Source organism: Bombyx mori, chromosome 10 (assembly GCF_030269925.1).
Source record: "Bombyx mori chromosome 10, ASM3026992v2".
In the NCBI taxonomy this organism is placed as follows: domain Eukaryota; kingdom Metazoa; phylum Arthropoda; class Insecta; order Lepidoptera; family Bombycidae; genus Bombyx; species Bombyx mori.
In genome coordinates this window covers 14,732,726-14,748,167 of record NC_085116.1, presented here as the reverse complement: position 1 = coordinate 14,748,167, position 15,442 = coordinate 14,732,726, and the positions used below count along the sequence as shown (strand labels likewise).

The window sequence follows — 15,442 nt, the reverse complement described above, 5'->3', positions numbered from 1 at the left end:
TTAAGACAAGAATCTTAAAGATTTTATTGCCATAAAATAAAAAAGGAAATGACAAAATATATTTTTTAATATGACAATCAAATTGACAGTGTTGTCAGTTTCATCATGCAAACTAACTTGAAACTAACGCAAACGAAAAACACATTCCAGTTTCCTTTTGTAGCTATAATACTATTTCTATCATTTCATCAAAACTTTTCTCTTACTTTATAAAACGAAATGTGAGACTACAAGTAAAAAAAACAATACATGATGGTTGACGGTTAAAAACGTAAAACAAGTAGGTATCTTAAAATTTTATTGCCATGAAATTAAAAACGGAAAAGACAAAATATGTTTTTATTATGACAATATTAAAAATCAAATTGACAGCGGGACTTTTTGGCGGGAACGCGAGGAGTGAAGTTGTGTGATTTGTTTTATTTTGTCTATTTAGTATTATTTTGTCTTCTTCAGGTTTAAATGTGTAATAACGGTGGTTTATTAACTGTTTAATATCTGTGAAAGTGCACAAATGTGGGAAAATGAAACAAAGCCGCTGGATGTGACTTATTTATTAATTTATTTGGGAAACAAACAGTACAATACAAACATAAAATTTTAAAAAATATACCTAAAACAATAACCAAATATGTTTCCACAATCACATACAAGTAGAAAGTGAACAGAGACGAGAAATTTAGAAATTTAAATTACAAAAAAACAAAACCAAACACAATATGCACATATTATTTTATACATCAACTTACACTATAAAACTATAATACTCATCGGGCTAAATCACCTTATAAATATTTTAAAATAGCTTTTCTATATGCTACAAGTGACAAGCAAAAGATGTCAGCATTAGAGAACTTAGCATCATACAACCTACAAGATCTACGGACAAAAGAATTAGAAGCATATTTCGTTCGAGCCGTGGACATGTGGAAGGTCTGTTTAGAACGCGCGGAAATACGACTACATTTAAATGAAATTTTGGAAAGAAGATAGCTAGAATCAATCTCATTATTTATTATTTTATATAAAAACATTTTATCCCTCAGTAGCCTACGATCGACTAGAGAGATAAATTTTGTCGGTTCTGGAAAGCTAAAGCGACGACAATGGTATAAAAGATGCTTAGAAAACTTTTTTGGACTCTTTCTAGTCGCTCAATATAAATATTATATTGGGGATTCCATGTGACAGAGCCATATTCCAATATAGACCGTACAAAACTGTTATACAATAGAATCAGAGTAGATAGTCTTTTAAAGTCTTTACCAGCTCTAAGTATGAAGCCTAACATTAGAAAAGCCTTAATTACTATTTCATTAACATTAACATCAAAAATCAAACTGGAATCCAAACAAATACCCAAATCATGAACAACTGTGGTGCGTACCAAAGTTTGATCATTAATAGAATAGTCATACAAGATATTCAATCTTCCACGTGAGAATGTTATAATTGTACACTTATTAGTATTCACTGTGAGTTAGTTATTTTGACAGTAAACAAATAAGTTGTTCAAATCATTCTCGACTTCTCGGGATCCTCCAAAAAGTTCAATGAAAAAGTCTCAGTAGATGACCACCATTTTACTGAGATTATATTTCATCCCATATCATCTCATCTCATTTCATTTGATTTCATCCCAGTTGATTTATGTCTCAAATTAATCATCTTCATTTCATTTCATCATTTTTCATAAAAATAAGAAAATAAATTAAATTAAGACATGACTTAAAGGCTTTAGTTACCAAGTCATAAAATCCGTAAAAAAAAATATTGACAGCGTTGACAATGTCATCTGAAAAACGCATTCCAATTTCCTTTTGTAGCTTTAATACTACTTCTAGCATTTGAAACTTATCTCTTACTTTTTAAACAGAATTAAATAAAGATAGCTAAAGGTCCGTTGAATACCGCAATAGGTTTTTGGTACTACTCCGATTGCTTCGTTTAATTTCTTGTTTTCCCTTCTGCATGAATGTAGATTAGAACTTTACAATTATGTTTTGTTAGAGTAGGTAAATTATTTAAAATGTACACTTTACTGCACGGCTTTTATAAGTATATAATACAGAAAGACGAATATTGCGTTCTAATACTCGGCCTAGACAATGCTGGCAAAACGGTAGGTAATGCTAGAAAGTCCCCAAATGTTATTGTTGTAGGCACTAGAAAGTTATTGTTTTTATTTTTATTGCAGACATATTTGGAAGCAACGAAAACAAAATTTACCAAAAAATATAAGGCTATGAACCCAAATAGGATAACAACAACCGTCGGACTTAATATAGGTAAAATAGATGTGAACGGTGTAAGACTTAATTTCTGGGACCTTGGTGGTCAGCAAGAATTACAATCCCTATGGGATAAGGTAATAATTAAAAGTTTCGCTAAGTATAGTCCATATTTAAGCAAAATATCCATGAACCCTTTTAAACCAGGCTGACTGAGCTTACTCATCTGTTTAAGAAATATAAAAAAATACTTAGAAGTGTAAAGATAATGTCTGTGTGATGCACATTAAAACCTATGGCATTCATCCATGCAGTTATAACTACCATTTAAAATTATTTTCAAATCTTATATAGAACTTATGTTGATGGATTATATTTGAAGTGATTCCTGAAGACTATGGGTCGAATATTAAATTGCATAAATAATTAAATAGTTTATATTTTTTATTCCATTGACGAAAAACTTAAAGTTCCATAATACTTTTCTATATGCTGTTACTGAGAAAAAAGGTCTTGTCTTCTGGTATACATATAAACAAAGATGTGATCTTATAAAGGGTTAATTGTTTTCCTTTTTAAGATCAAAACCATAAGAAACCAAAAGTGTTAATGTTTTAACATAATTTCAAATTTGTTTATATTCTTTATTTTTAGTACTATGCTGAATGCCATGCAGTAATCTACATAGTTGACTCATCAGATAGGGACAGGGTATCTGAATCCAAGGAAACCTTTGGTATGCAACATTATTTATTTATTTTTTTTGTTTTGTATTTTTTTATTGCCGTATAGGCAGACTAGCATACGGCCCACCTGATGGTCAGTGGTTACCGTCGCTCATGGACGTCAGCAATGCCAGGGGCAGAGCCAAGGCGTTGCCTAAAAGAATGACCCTTATTTACAGAAAATGAACATAATATCATTTATTAGCATTTATATATTAATAAGTTTTCTTATACAATGGATGCCGTTTACCGATTTGTTAAACAACATGGTTTGTCCTGTGATGTGATGTTGTAAAATACATTCTGATGTTAAATTAAATAAAAAAAAACCAAGATATTTTTTTTAGATTCATGTATCAAGGTATTCCTTATTTCAAATCTATAGACTTTGGTAACCACTTAACGAAAGGTGGACCATGAGTGAGTTTACTCATCGAGTCAAAAAATGTTATAAATCTTTGGAAAAGAAAATGCAAACAAGCTGCTTAAAACTGAATTAAAATATAATTCATGATTATTTTTAAGATGATTAACACAGAATTGAGTCGACTATTATCAAAGCCGGCAATGTGACTTTTGGACAATTATTGGTAAATCAGAAAAACGAATTATTGACTTTGTATTCCATTGGCAGTCACAAAACTCTTCTAAATGACATCTTAGATAAATAACAGGTTAATTATTAACCTTTATTTAATGCAGGTTTTGAACCATATTCTTTGAAGGAGACGATTATATTCAAATCAATCTGTATTGACATATCAATAACATTTTTTTGTCCAAATGCACAGATTGCCACCTTTGATAATAGACGACTCAGATATAAAATTATTTGCGAACACTAAATTTTGCAGATAGAATGATATCCTCAGAACATTTAGCCGGTGTACCTTTGCTGGTGCTTGCGAACAAACAAGACATTCCAGACTGCATGGGCGTCCACACAGTGAAGCCCATATTCAATCAGAACGCACACCTGATTGGTGCTAGGGACATCATGTTAATGGCAACATCGGCATTAACTGGGTAATTTTTATTGATATATACTGTTAAGTCATTACTAAGATTTAAGGCATGTATTGATATGCCAGAGCTGGGCTCTATGAAACGCCCCTTCTTGAATGTCCAGATTGTCTATTTCCTCACAGAACTTGAATAAGTCATAAGTTTCTATACATGTGCATAAATTTATTAGTAAATATTGGGGGTTAAAGTATGAACTTGCCGATTTGTACTGAAAAATTGATATTCGTTTTTATTTATTTAACATATTCATTTAATCAAAATATCCACCATTATTATCTATACATTGCTGCCATCTAACAGGAAGGTCATTTATGCCTTTGCGATAGAATCCTGGTGATCTAGAATCTACAAACTGTGTGAAAGCATTTTGTACTGCCTCCTGGGAAGAAAACTTTTTATCACATAGAAAATTATCCAAATCACGACAAAAATGGTAGCCCGTAAGCCCGCAAGCCCGGAGCAAGGTCTGGCGAATACGGAGGGTGACGAATTGTTTCTAATTGCAGTTCATGTAGTTAAAACGGTTTTTCGTGCTGTATGAGGTCTCGCGTTAACATGGAGCAATAATGGTAAAGACCGATTCATGAGTCGGGGCTATTTCACTGCAAGTTTTGCCATCATTGTTCGGAGTTCGGCACAGTAGACATCTGCCGTTATTAAGCAAGCGACCAGATCGGAGAAAGCTATAGTGAATAACACCATCCTGAGACCACCAAACAGTTACCATTACCTTTTTATTGGTAAGCTTTGCTTTAGGACCCAGTTGCGGCGTTTGACCTGGGGTCATCCATTGAAATTTTCGCTTACGGTTATCGTAAAGAATCCACTTTTCATCACATGTCACAATTCGATCCAATTATCCTTCATTTCTGTATCGATTCAACAAGGCAACACAAGTTTCAACACGCGTTTCTTTCTGCATATCATTCAAATCATGAGGAACCCATTTGTCCATTTTTTTTAATTTATTGATTTGACGCAAATGAGTCAAAATAGTTGGTAAGGTAACGTTTAACCATGTCGCTAATTCCTGGGTAGTTTGGCTCGGATCGGCTTCCACCATCTCTTTCAATTCATTTTTATCATATGTGTGGGCGGTCTTCCACGTGGTTCGTTCTTCAAACCAAAATTTCCATCACGAAAGCGTTTAAACCAAAATCGCACGGTGCGTTCATTACCAGTCCCCTCTCCAAACGCAACTTTGATATTGCGAGCTGTTTCTGCAGCGTTGAATAAAAAAAGCAACTGAAAGTTTTATTAGGTAGGTAGGTAGGTAATCGAATGTTGCCCATTTTTTAAAAGAAAAACCTCATAGCTACCATTTGAAAAAAGTTTCACTCAAAAATCTGAAACCATGAAGGTTCTATGTCAATTCGAAGTACCAATTACAATAAAACGGCAGTTTCATATTTTAACCACTATTAGCAAATATCGCTTAAACTAGAGCCTTCCACCCTTCGATATATATATTCTGTTATATGAAAAATGATATGAAACTAAATGAAACAAGATGAGATGGGATGAAATAAAGTCTCGATAAAAAGGTGTTTCTTAATAAGAGCTAAGTGGATTTTTTTCAAGAACCCAAAATGCCAGGTATACGAGCTTTGTTTTATTTTCCGACTTTTGTTTAGTTTCATAGACGATAAACAGTTAATAAACCACCATTATATTACCACTATTACATTGAAATCTGATGAAACGCTAAATTAACAAAATAAAACAAATCAGACCACAACGCTCCTCGCGTTCCCGCCAAACGCTGGCAAACTTACGATCGTTATTCTCTTAAAAAACTGCTTTAGATAGAAAACTTCAGGTAGGCAAGGACGGACAATGTGCACCAGGTATTTAAAATTATCATTATAATAGAACACAACTATTTAAATCGAATTCATGACTACGATCACATACGTACATAAAAATACGATCATAATAACCATTCCATCATCCGTTCGCCAACGCAATACTCTCTTAGTCGAACAATATGTATTTGTTTTAAATATTGAAATAACCCACTTTGTGAATGTATGCGATTCTATTAAATGTTTAAATAGATAAAAAGTGTGAAGAAAAACACTTTAAACATCAGAATTTTAGAATAAATAAGTATACGGAATATCTTGGAATGTAAATTGACATATTGTTTTGAATTAACTTTAATTTTGTTCATATTATTTTTTTAGTGATGGCGTGGACGAAGGCATCCGATGGCTTGTAGACTGCATAAAACGCAACAGCGTCGATCGTCCTCCCCGTAACCACGATGATAACTTATGAGCATTTAAAGAGCGACACACGCACGATACATGCTCAGTAATCGTATCGAGTCGTACCTACATAATACAATGAATAATAATTAGTTTTCCTATTAAGATAATGTGTATATGACTCGTTCAGTCCATTGTTTTGTACAGTATTGACATTTGAAAATAAAACATTACTAGAAGTGGTATTGCTGTCCTTTTTCAGTGATAAATTGTACCTTTGATAAGAGATACGTTGTGACTGGATATTTGAGGAGCACCTGCACCTGATAAAACACCTCTGATAACAGTTTAGTTTGCACTGTCGTCAAATATCGTGGCATACTGTGTGAAATGTTTTTATTAAAAGATTTATAGTTATTTTATGTGTTGTTTTTCACTGCAACCATGGCATATCCTATGTATGAAGTAGATTGGAGTGTGTTGCCGCCTGAGCAAAATAGAAGGTAGGTTAAAACGTGACAACGGACATTTATATATCAATGAATACGACTAATCAGCCTCCGTGTTTGTAATACACAGATTAGTAGATCAGTATCAAAATGAAATCGTATCTCGTAGACCGGAAACTATGTTCATTTCAGACAGTAATGGAAAAAGTTTTCCACGTAACGTTCGTTCTGAAACATCAGTTTTCCAGCCAAAGTCATATTTTTACTTTCATTTTACAGAATTATGTTTACATTCTTGAAAATTTTAAGTAACATTGATTTTTATATTTCCTTTTGCATATTAAATCTATGGATTACGTATATACTAAATACAATTTTCAAAACAGAAAATATTTGACCAGCAGCGGTAAACGTCATGTGCGAGTCATGGCGGCCATGTTGAATTTCTTGCAACGCACCACGGAAATGTCAGCTGGCTATTGTATTAATTCGTTACAATTATTGTGATAAAAATAATCAATTATATTTAAATATTCATGCGTATGTGATTATAAAAAACTTTAGTTATTCCTAAATAGTGTGATTTTAATCCTTAATTAAGTGAAAAATATGTCAGAATTTAATCAAAGGTGGCATGAGATTTCACTTGCATTTCTATGGTTTGTGACGAAATAAAATGCCTTTGAGCATAACTAGAGACGTGTAATTTATTATTTAGTTCTTTAAAGTTTGTTTTTTAAGTATAACCAAGTGAGAGTTTGCGTATTCTGCGGGTTTGTTTGTCTGATAGCATATTCTACGTTGAGACATTGAAAGATTATTCGGTCTGAAATACATAAAAGCAAAAACTTTTATTTGTCTAAAGAGAAACAACTAGAAGAGTACGAGATGAACGGCTCCGAATCTGGGTAATTTTACGTATTATTTAATAAGCTAAGTAATCCATTCTTATGTGAAGATCTCATTACTTTCATAGTCATTGTATGCTCTCAACCTAAACGGTCCACTAATAAACGAATCATCATCACTTAAAAGAAATCCAATATTATTTATATTTATTCATTACCAAATAAAAGAACATTATATGAACCCCACTGTGAGTGACTTATTCAGGTTAGTCCTGAAATCAACAATCATTGCTAAATTTTATATTCGAATAACATTACAATACATTTCTTTAATTGTTTGCCTATAAAATTCAAATCAACAAATCCATCAATTGTACATAAAGTTTATAGAATTTATTAGTTTACTATTTCAAAAAGGTTTTTTAATAATAATATTGAAAAACAATATCTGCTCTATATGGCTAATAAATAATAATCTTATCTGTCTATAACCAAATTTAAATAGATAAACCTATAAAATTCCAATTGTGTGAAAACTCAAGAGTGAACCCTGTACAAAGAAATTTAAATGTAGTTTAAAAACTATAAAAACACACTAATTTAGTAAACTGAACTAAGAATTAAAAATATTTCTCATTCAGTTGATACTGGTCAAGATATTAAAGAGAAATCATTAAAATTATTATATTGTCATTGCCCTTGATGTATGTACAAATTTCAACTTAATTGGACGCCTCGAAGTAAGTGAAATGACATTCAACAATTCTGTTACACATAAACCCAGCTTATAAAAGAGTATTAAAAAGAAGTACGTCAAACACCAGCCAGAACGGAGAAAAAAAAATTAGAACATTAAGTACAATGTTTTTAATTTTATTCTGTTATTTGCAGAGGAGTGGTTCAAATTAAAAAAAAAACTTCAAAGTTTTACTTTATAAAAATGAAAAAAATGATCTTATTATTAATATTCATTATTTCACCATACTATAACTGATGATGAGCAGACATGCTAAATCCCATGTGCTGCATTTGTTACTGAAGCAGAAGCACCACCCAGCTTAAAGCAGCAAATCTCAACTCTCTATTGTATAGCTGCAGGCTTACCCTTCAAACTAGAATCCACAAATTGCACTAGAAATTGTCATAGACCATGATATGAGTTTATTTGGCAATAAATTGAAAGATAATTTAATCTAGTGGAAATCCATCTATTAAATCCAGTGGAAATTGTATTATTGTCTAAACGGAGTTTGAGAATCAAACTGTGATTTCAAAAAGATACTCAAATTTGTAAATAAATTGTTTATTGGTTTTTAAACAAAAAAATATAGTTCATAAACCACCTTTGTAGTAATGATCACTTCCCATGAGGTGCATTTTGAGGTTGTATAATATGTCTGTTAAGGCCAGCCTGTTGGAATGTAAACCTTAATAGAAATATTGCAATAAAAATAAATATCTAAATCAAATTTGATTTCATTTTAAGCTATAAAAGAATCAGTTAAATTTTCAATAAAGTTATCAGGTGTATGTTTAACACAAGTTTAATAACAAACATAAAACCATGTATATGTTGATTCATAAAGTCTATTGTGTGACCATAATAGTTTGTAACCTACCTGTGTCATGGTGCTTGACGTAGTTGGATTATACTTATTGTTAAAGTACCGGTTCTTTCATGTATCTGCGTTTCGTCCTGAGCCTCGAATTTTTTTATAAAACTTGCAAACATTAAGTAAAGATTTTGAAAGGCGGACATAATTCTGTAGATTCAGCAAGGCTACTTACTGGCCGGGTGGAACCGCTGTTAGACATCACAATATACATTTCGAACTCATGTTTCAAAGTAGCCTGCAACATTCACTTGGTTGTTGTGCAGCGATTCTTGTTTACATTCACCAATCTCGTACAAATCAAGCGAAGTCAGTCCGAACCATATTACCTAAGGAATGATAGAATAATAATTAAATACAATAAAGCAAATCTTTATCTTATAAAAGAGAAACAAATATTTATCAAGATTAAAAGTGAGTTAAATAGAAGGCGGCATTGAGTTATCTCTATCTGTAGGTGTGAGCATCTGTCTGTGATGTGACTTTACAGTCGGTTACAGAATTTGCAATAATGATTTTTGCTTGGCAGCAATGTCCGTCGGCAACAACTGTAATACTCCGGCGATCTATAATCGGGGTAATCCACTCGCAAAGTCCATTGTGGTTTTCCTACGCCAGTAGATAAATAAGCCTTAGTGATGTTGAAGCTCAGAGAAAAAGCCATACTGCTACTAACGGATTCGCATCAACCCAGGGACTAGTAAAAACTTTATCAAATCACTAATTTCCTTGTTGTTATCTACACTGAGGAGAGCGAACCTATGATTGGCAAGGTTACGACCTGGTACTTAGTGTATCCTTAAAGAAAGATATAGCCTTACTGGCTTAGTAAGTTCGTAAGAAAGATGATAACCCCTAAAAATAGTGTCAACTTCTCGCTTAAATCGAAAACTAATGAAGCCATGAATATTGATCAGTTTCTGAGAGAAGTACCCTAGTTTTAAGGTTAAAATTGGTCTATTCACTTCGAACCTGCGTTATCGACCAGTAGAAATTTCCTTCCTTCATTATTTTTATTTACGTCACATTGTTAGGTGAATATGATTGATTCATCCATTGCTGCAATGCCAAATAGAGTTTCAGTGCATTACATCATATTAGGGAACTTCTAAATAAAGTAAGGCCATAATCATTGTACTTTCACATCTAATAAAAATCAATTAAGTAACATTTTCTGCAATCTATTCTGCAAATCATTTTCTTATACTAACTTTATAGAGTTCATTGCGAACTTGTAAAGTACGCACTGATTGATCGTAATTGTTACCGATGGCTCTATCAATCTAAATTAACACTGATTTGTTTGTTCATGAGTATGAACTTATAAGTCATGGTCTCATATTTGGATATTGGAATACAAATAAAATATGTAAAGAAACGATCGTAGTGCAGAGGTTGATGATGACTATAAAATGTTTGAGATTCGAACCAATGAGTACTTTATTTTAATTGGTTAATTATTAAAAATTAAACTCCATGTTTTATTTGGTCAACGTCATTAGATAGAATAAAGTTTGCAGCTTACCTAAAAATATTCATTTGATACTAGTATCAAGTAGTATTTATAATTGTGAGCTTCAAATGGTAGGCAGCGGCTTGGCTCTGTCCTTGGCGTTGCTGGAGTCTATGGGCGTCGGTAGCCACTCACCATTATATGGGCCGTATGCGCGTCTATCTAAAAGGGCAAGAAAAATAAATCCTTCAAGAGTTGGCCCTTGAAATTTATAACTATAGCTGCTGAACTGCTTAGTCTGGAGGTAACTGTTTAGTTTGTAGGCATCGGCTTGGCTCTGCTCCTGGCATTGCTGAAGTCCATGGGCGACGGTAACCACTTACCATCAGGTGGGCCGTATGCTCGTCTGACTACAAGGGCAATAAAAAAAAAGATAAGCGTTCGTTCCAGTTAAAATAACAATGCAAATTAATGCATTTAATATCGCTAATTTGAGACGTCGAACCCTAGTTTTAGGTTCCGTCTTAGGTTCCAATTAGCTGTAGACAAGTGGCCGCATGCTTTTGACGGACAAGTCAGAAATTTATAAGCAACATTTAATGTTCACGATTATCTCCTACCGCCGCAGAATAATCCTGCAAGAAGCCTGCAGCAAGTTCGATTTTCAAATTTCAGAGGCTCTCTAGACCAACGGGATCATCTTTGACTACGTGAGAAAATTATAACGATGTTTTATTATACGTAAATAAAGTGATTCTTCATTGATTACAGGTTCAACCCGGCCTTCAACATTGCCACTATCAAGCAAGTGGTAAACGAGGCCATAGAGAGAGGTTAGTGCAATGAACAGTCCCAATACTAAAATAGTCTCAATCAGTGAAGATACTTAAAATTAAAACTTACTTTGAAGTAATAAAGGACATAATTTTTAAATGCTATGCTTAAAAAAAGAAGGTAATATGCAACTTGGGTAGGATCAATTAAAATATTTTTCTGAAAGTAAGCGTTTAGCTTTTTAATGCTTAAGTGAAAATTGTTTGTAATACTTTATAACAGGCGTTCCCAAATTTATTTTATCTACTGCCTACTTAAAAACCACTATAGCGAGAGCTCAGTCAGTGTCTAAGAGTCCTCCTAGATGAAGCTATAAATCGCTTCCCATGTCGCTATACAACCCCCTCATTTTTTTCTGGGTGTCTTACCGCCCCCTTTTAGGCCTGCAGCGATTATGAGGGGGCGTTATCGCCCACTTTGAGAAAGCATGCTTTATAAGGATGAATGAAAAAGAGCCAAAGTTACGCTTTTAGTATTGCAAAAATCCAATATAGATAGCTATCACAAATATTACATGTTAAAGAATAAAATAAGTTAATTTACGAAGACACAGTTCCTATTTTTTTCATTTGTTCGTAATTAGTTTTAATACTATTTGATTTCCAAGTTCAGAAACGGAAGGTACTCTAATCGAATCGCAGTAGTCTAAAAGTTTTCCCTACTTATTCGCTGGTAGCCTAAGGGGCTATTCCAGTTTCGCGCGGACGGATAGGTGAGCTCACGCGCTCAACCTGAGATAACTTGCTAACACTAGCCCTAGCAAGAGCAGTGCTTCGTAGAATCTACCACCGGATTGAAATCGCGACCCACTGATAAGATCCGGCGGGAAACTCAATGTGTTGTATCTATGGGGGTCCTAAAAACCAAGTCTATTCGTATCGAGCGATGCGAAAATGCCTATTTCCAAATCCCAGAGCTTCCAATTTAGGAACGGAAATACGTAATTAACAGGTGTTCACGAACGATATCCACGATGAAGAAATGAAATCGTGTAGTAAACGTATAGGTATATTTATACGGTTGCATAATCACTGCTGGTAGGACTTATAGTAAGTCTATGAGAGTAAGTACCACCATCCTCCCTATTTCATGGGTTCCGGTTTGGAGGGTGAGAACGCCAATCACACAATCCATTTTCACAATCCAATTGAGACTTTGACCTCATGTCTCAAGGTGAGATATGGCATTCATGTTCTAATGTCCCATCAAATCGTTAATTGTATTAAATATAAATGTTATTTTTCTGAACAATAGAGACGTAAATATCTAAGCAGTATGCGCACCAGCTTAGCTTCCTCTAACCACTAACTATCATAGTAACTAGAATAGCTTTGCCCCTTATAACCCGTAGGAACAGTGTCTACATAAATATTTAAAAAGAAAAACGTCCTCTATTACTATTTGTGGATAAAATAAGAATATTAATTATATACATTAAAGATTAACCAATATAAACAGTATACTATTGTGAATTCCGGCTGAGCTCCTGTCTGACTATCGCTAAAAGCTTGTGTTCGGTTTTAACTCTTTATTGAACACCACCACAAAACACAGAATACCGTACAAAAAAATACGTCCAGATTGTTAGAAGCGGTAGGCAGCGGCTTGGCTCTGCCCCTGGCATTGCTGAAGTCCATGGGCGACGGTAACCACTCACCATCAGGTGGGTCGTATGCTCGTCTGCCTACAAGGGCAATAATAAAAAAATAAAAATAAATCGCCTACCGCCGTACTATCAGTGTCGAATGTGAAAAAAAAAAATTCTATTAAACATGATTTTTTTAAATTAAATTCTAACCTCCAAAACTTACGATCATGTTTGGTATACCATAATTTAAATAGAGTATTATTTCGACACTGTCCCTTCTTTAACGCTTTAGCTATTAAGTAAAAAGCACTAACGCAAATGCACTGATCAATGCTTTCTATGTGTGTGTGTCGTCCGTAACAGTCGCGCCGGTTTCAGTGCGGATGCCGACACCGACCCGACTCAGGGATCTTATAAGGCAAATCAGAGCCGCTAGGACCGCCGCAGAAGAACGAAGCGTCGTCAACAAGGAATGCGCCTACATTAGGTCTACGTTCAGAGAAGAAGACAGCGTCTGGAGGTGAGTCGATAAGTGATTCTTCTAACGATTTGTCTACCAGACGCGAAAATGATCACAGTAGTACCGACATAACATAATACAAACCCGATTATATACGATCGAATATAGTTTTGCCATTGCGAGAATAGAGTTCCAACTTCGGCTTGTAGCAGAAATATAGAACGGTGACGTCATAGTGCACGCTAACAAAACGTTCTAACACCATTGATGAAACGATGATGCCATCAATTCTTGATTCCTAAAGGCATATAACAGATGTTACAAAAGTGTCATTTTTCAATGTAAGATCATAAAAACAGCGGGTAAATATTTTTTAGCTAATAAAAACCATTTGTCCCTGAAATATAATGAAGCCAATACGTGTGTTACAAACTGTACAAATAAGGTCTTTAATATAATTAAAACGTCTACATGTCACATGTATTGATTTTTGCTGGACGTTTTGAAGTTTGGTAATTTGCCGTTGTTGCTTTGTGGTAATTGAGCGTGGACTGTATTTGTTGTTTTGAGACATTTATATGACAAATTAAAGACAATATAAGAGAAATAAAAAAATGATGTGTTGCTCTTGGCGGCTCAATCAGAAAAGAATTGGTGTCATGGCGGACGTCACTCGCTGACATTTTGACGTTCAGAAACTGAATAGCCGTTACACATATGAATGAATTTTATGTAGCCTCAAAAGATAAGACTGTAGACTCGTATCAAGCGATGACTATACCGGTGTTCAAATAACGCAGGCAGGTACTTAACGCATTTTTTTTTCTCTCCTATCTATTCGATGGGAGTCTAGTCTAGGAGACTATTCCAGCTACACCCGCACGGGGTACTTAAAGCAAGCTCACGAAGTACTTCCACCGCGAATGAAATCGTGTAATAAAAATCAAACTTGTGTTTTTTTTATTTGAGACTAGCTGACCCGGCAGACTTCGTAGTGCCTCAATCGATAAATAAAATAAACTTAAAACAAACAAAAACAATAAGTTCGACGACATTAAAGGAAAAATAAAATTGTTATTTTTATTTAATTCCGAGCGTTTTCACATTTATCTACCTTTTAAACCTTCTCTGGACTTCCACAAATAACTCAAGACCAAAATTAGCCATATCGGTCCAGCCCTTCTCGAGTTTTAGCGAGACTAACGAACAGCAATTCATTTTTATATATATAAGATAGATAGTTGACCATGATAGGTATCATCATCCGGTTTATTTCTGTTTCCAAACAATAATACGTTCCGATTTGAAGGGAAGAGTGACAGTGGAGATCATTTTTCGAGATGATTGGACATCTACGTTGCGATTTCCTCGGCCTCAATAATCACATAACACCACCCAGAGCCGTGGTGTACCTTTTCGTTCATCCGTCGATGCAATTAAAATATAAATCAAAACTTTCGACGTCTTTAAGGCCTAGGATGTGATATGGGTCCCAGAAACGTTATCTCGAGACAAGTGGTAGTACCCATAAACGACGTGAAGAATATATTATTATCGCATACTGACTGCGACTAGGAATCGAACTGGTACCTCTTGGTAACGTAGTCAAAGTCACTCGTCCAACGGAGCGAGTGTCATCGTCGTGTGCGGTCGTTGTATCGACTATTAATAATATATGTAGTTGCTTTGAGATTATATTGCTATAAGACCGCATCGTAAACCGCACGATACGTATTTTGTAAACACGATCCAATGTTACAAGATTGTGTCCCAAGTCTGCCTTCACTTAAATATAAATCTAGTGGCTTGCTAATCTTGCAATGTACAATGGCCCTCTGTAAAAAACTACAACTACGCTGTTATGTGGTAAGTCTGGTTCTTAAGTTTTAAGACGTGGCCTAAAGGATAAGACGCTCGGTGTGCCCGTATCGAGCGATATATCACCGTGCCGGTGTTCGAATCCCACAAGCAGATACAATTTTTTTTATTGCCCATATAGGCAGAC

General features: G+C 34.3%; 2 protein-coding genes across 11 annotated transcripts in view; both read left to right on the top strand.

Annotated features, from left to right (window-relative positions):
* Positions 1-6,614, top strand: LOC101741997 (ADP-ribosylation factor-related protein 1). Its single transcript, XM_004921557.5, has 5 exons — positions 1-2,122; positions 2,198-2,368; positions 2,886-2,967; positions 3,811-3,982; positions 6,169-6,614. The coding sequence occupies exons 1-5, from the start codon at positions 2,030-2,032 to the stop codon at positions 6,260-6,262; spliced, it is 612 nt and encodes a 203-aa protein (XP_004921614.1). The 5' UTR covers positions 1-2,029; the 3' UTR covers positions 6,263-6,614.
* Positions 6,555-15,442, top strand: part of LOC101742239 (AP-1 complex subunit gamma-1) — a 35,521-nt gene continuing 26,633 nt past the window's right edge. For 4 of the 10 annotated variants that reach the window (XM_062670712.1, XM_062670710.1, XM_062670711.1 and 1 more), the window contains exons 1-3: positions 6,555-6,695; positions 11,327-11,388; positions 13,341-13,497. In XM_062670712.1, coding sequence (XP_062526696.1) covers positions 6,637-6,695; positions 11,327-11,388; positions 13,341-13,497 — 278 coding nt within the window. In that variant the 5' untranslated portion in view covers positions 6,555-6,636. Of the gene's footprint in view, positions 6,696-7,339; positions 7,550-11,326; positions 11,389-13,340; positions 13,498-15,442 lie in introns of those variants that run through there. The other 6 variants (XM_062670714.1, XM_038013192.2, XM_038013191.2 and 3 more) reach the window with 3 other exon arrangements.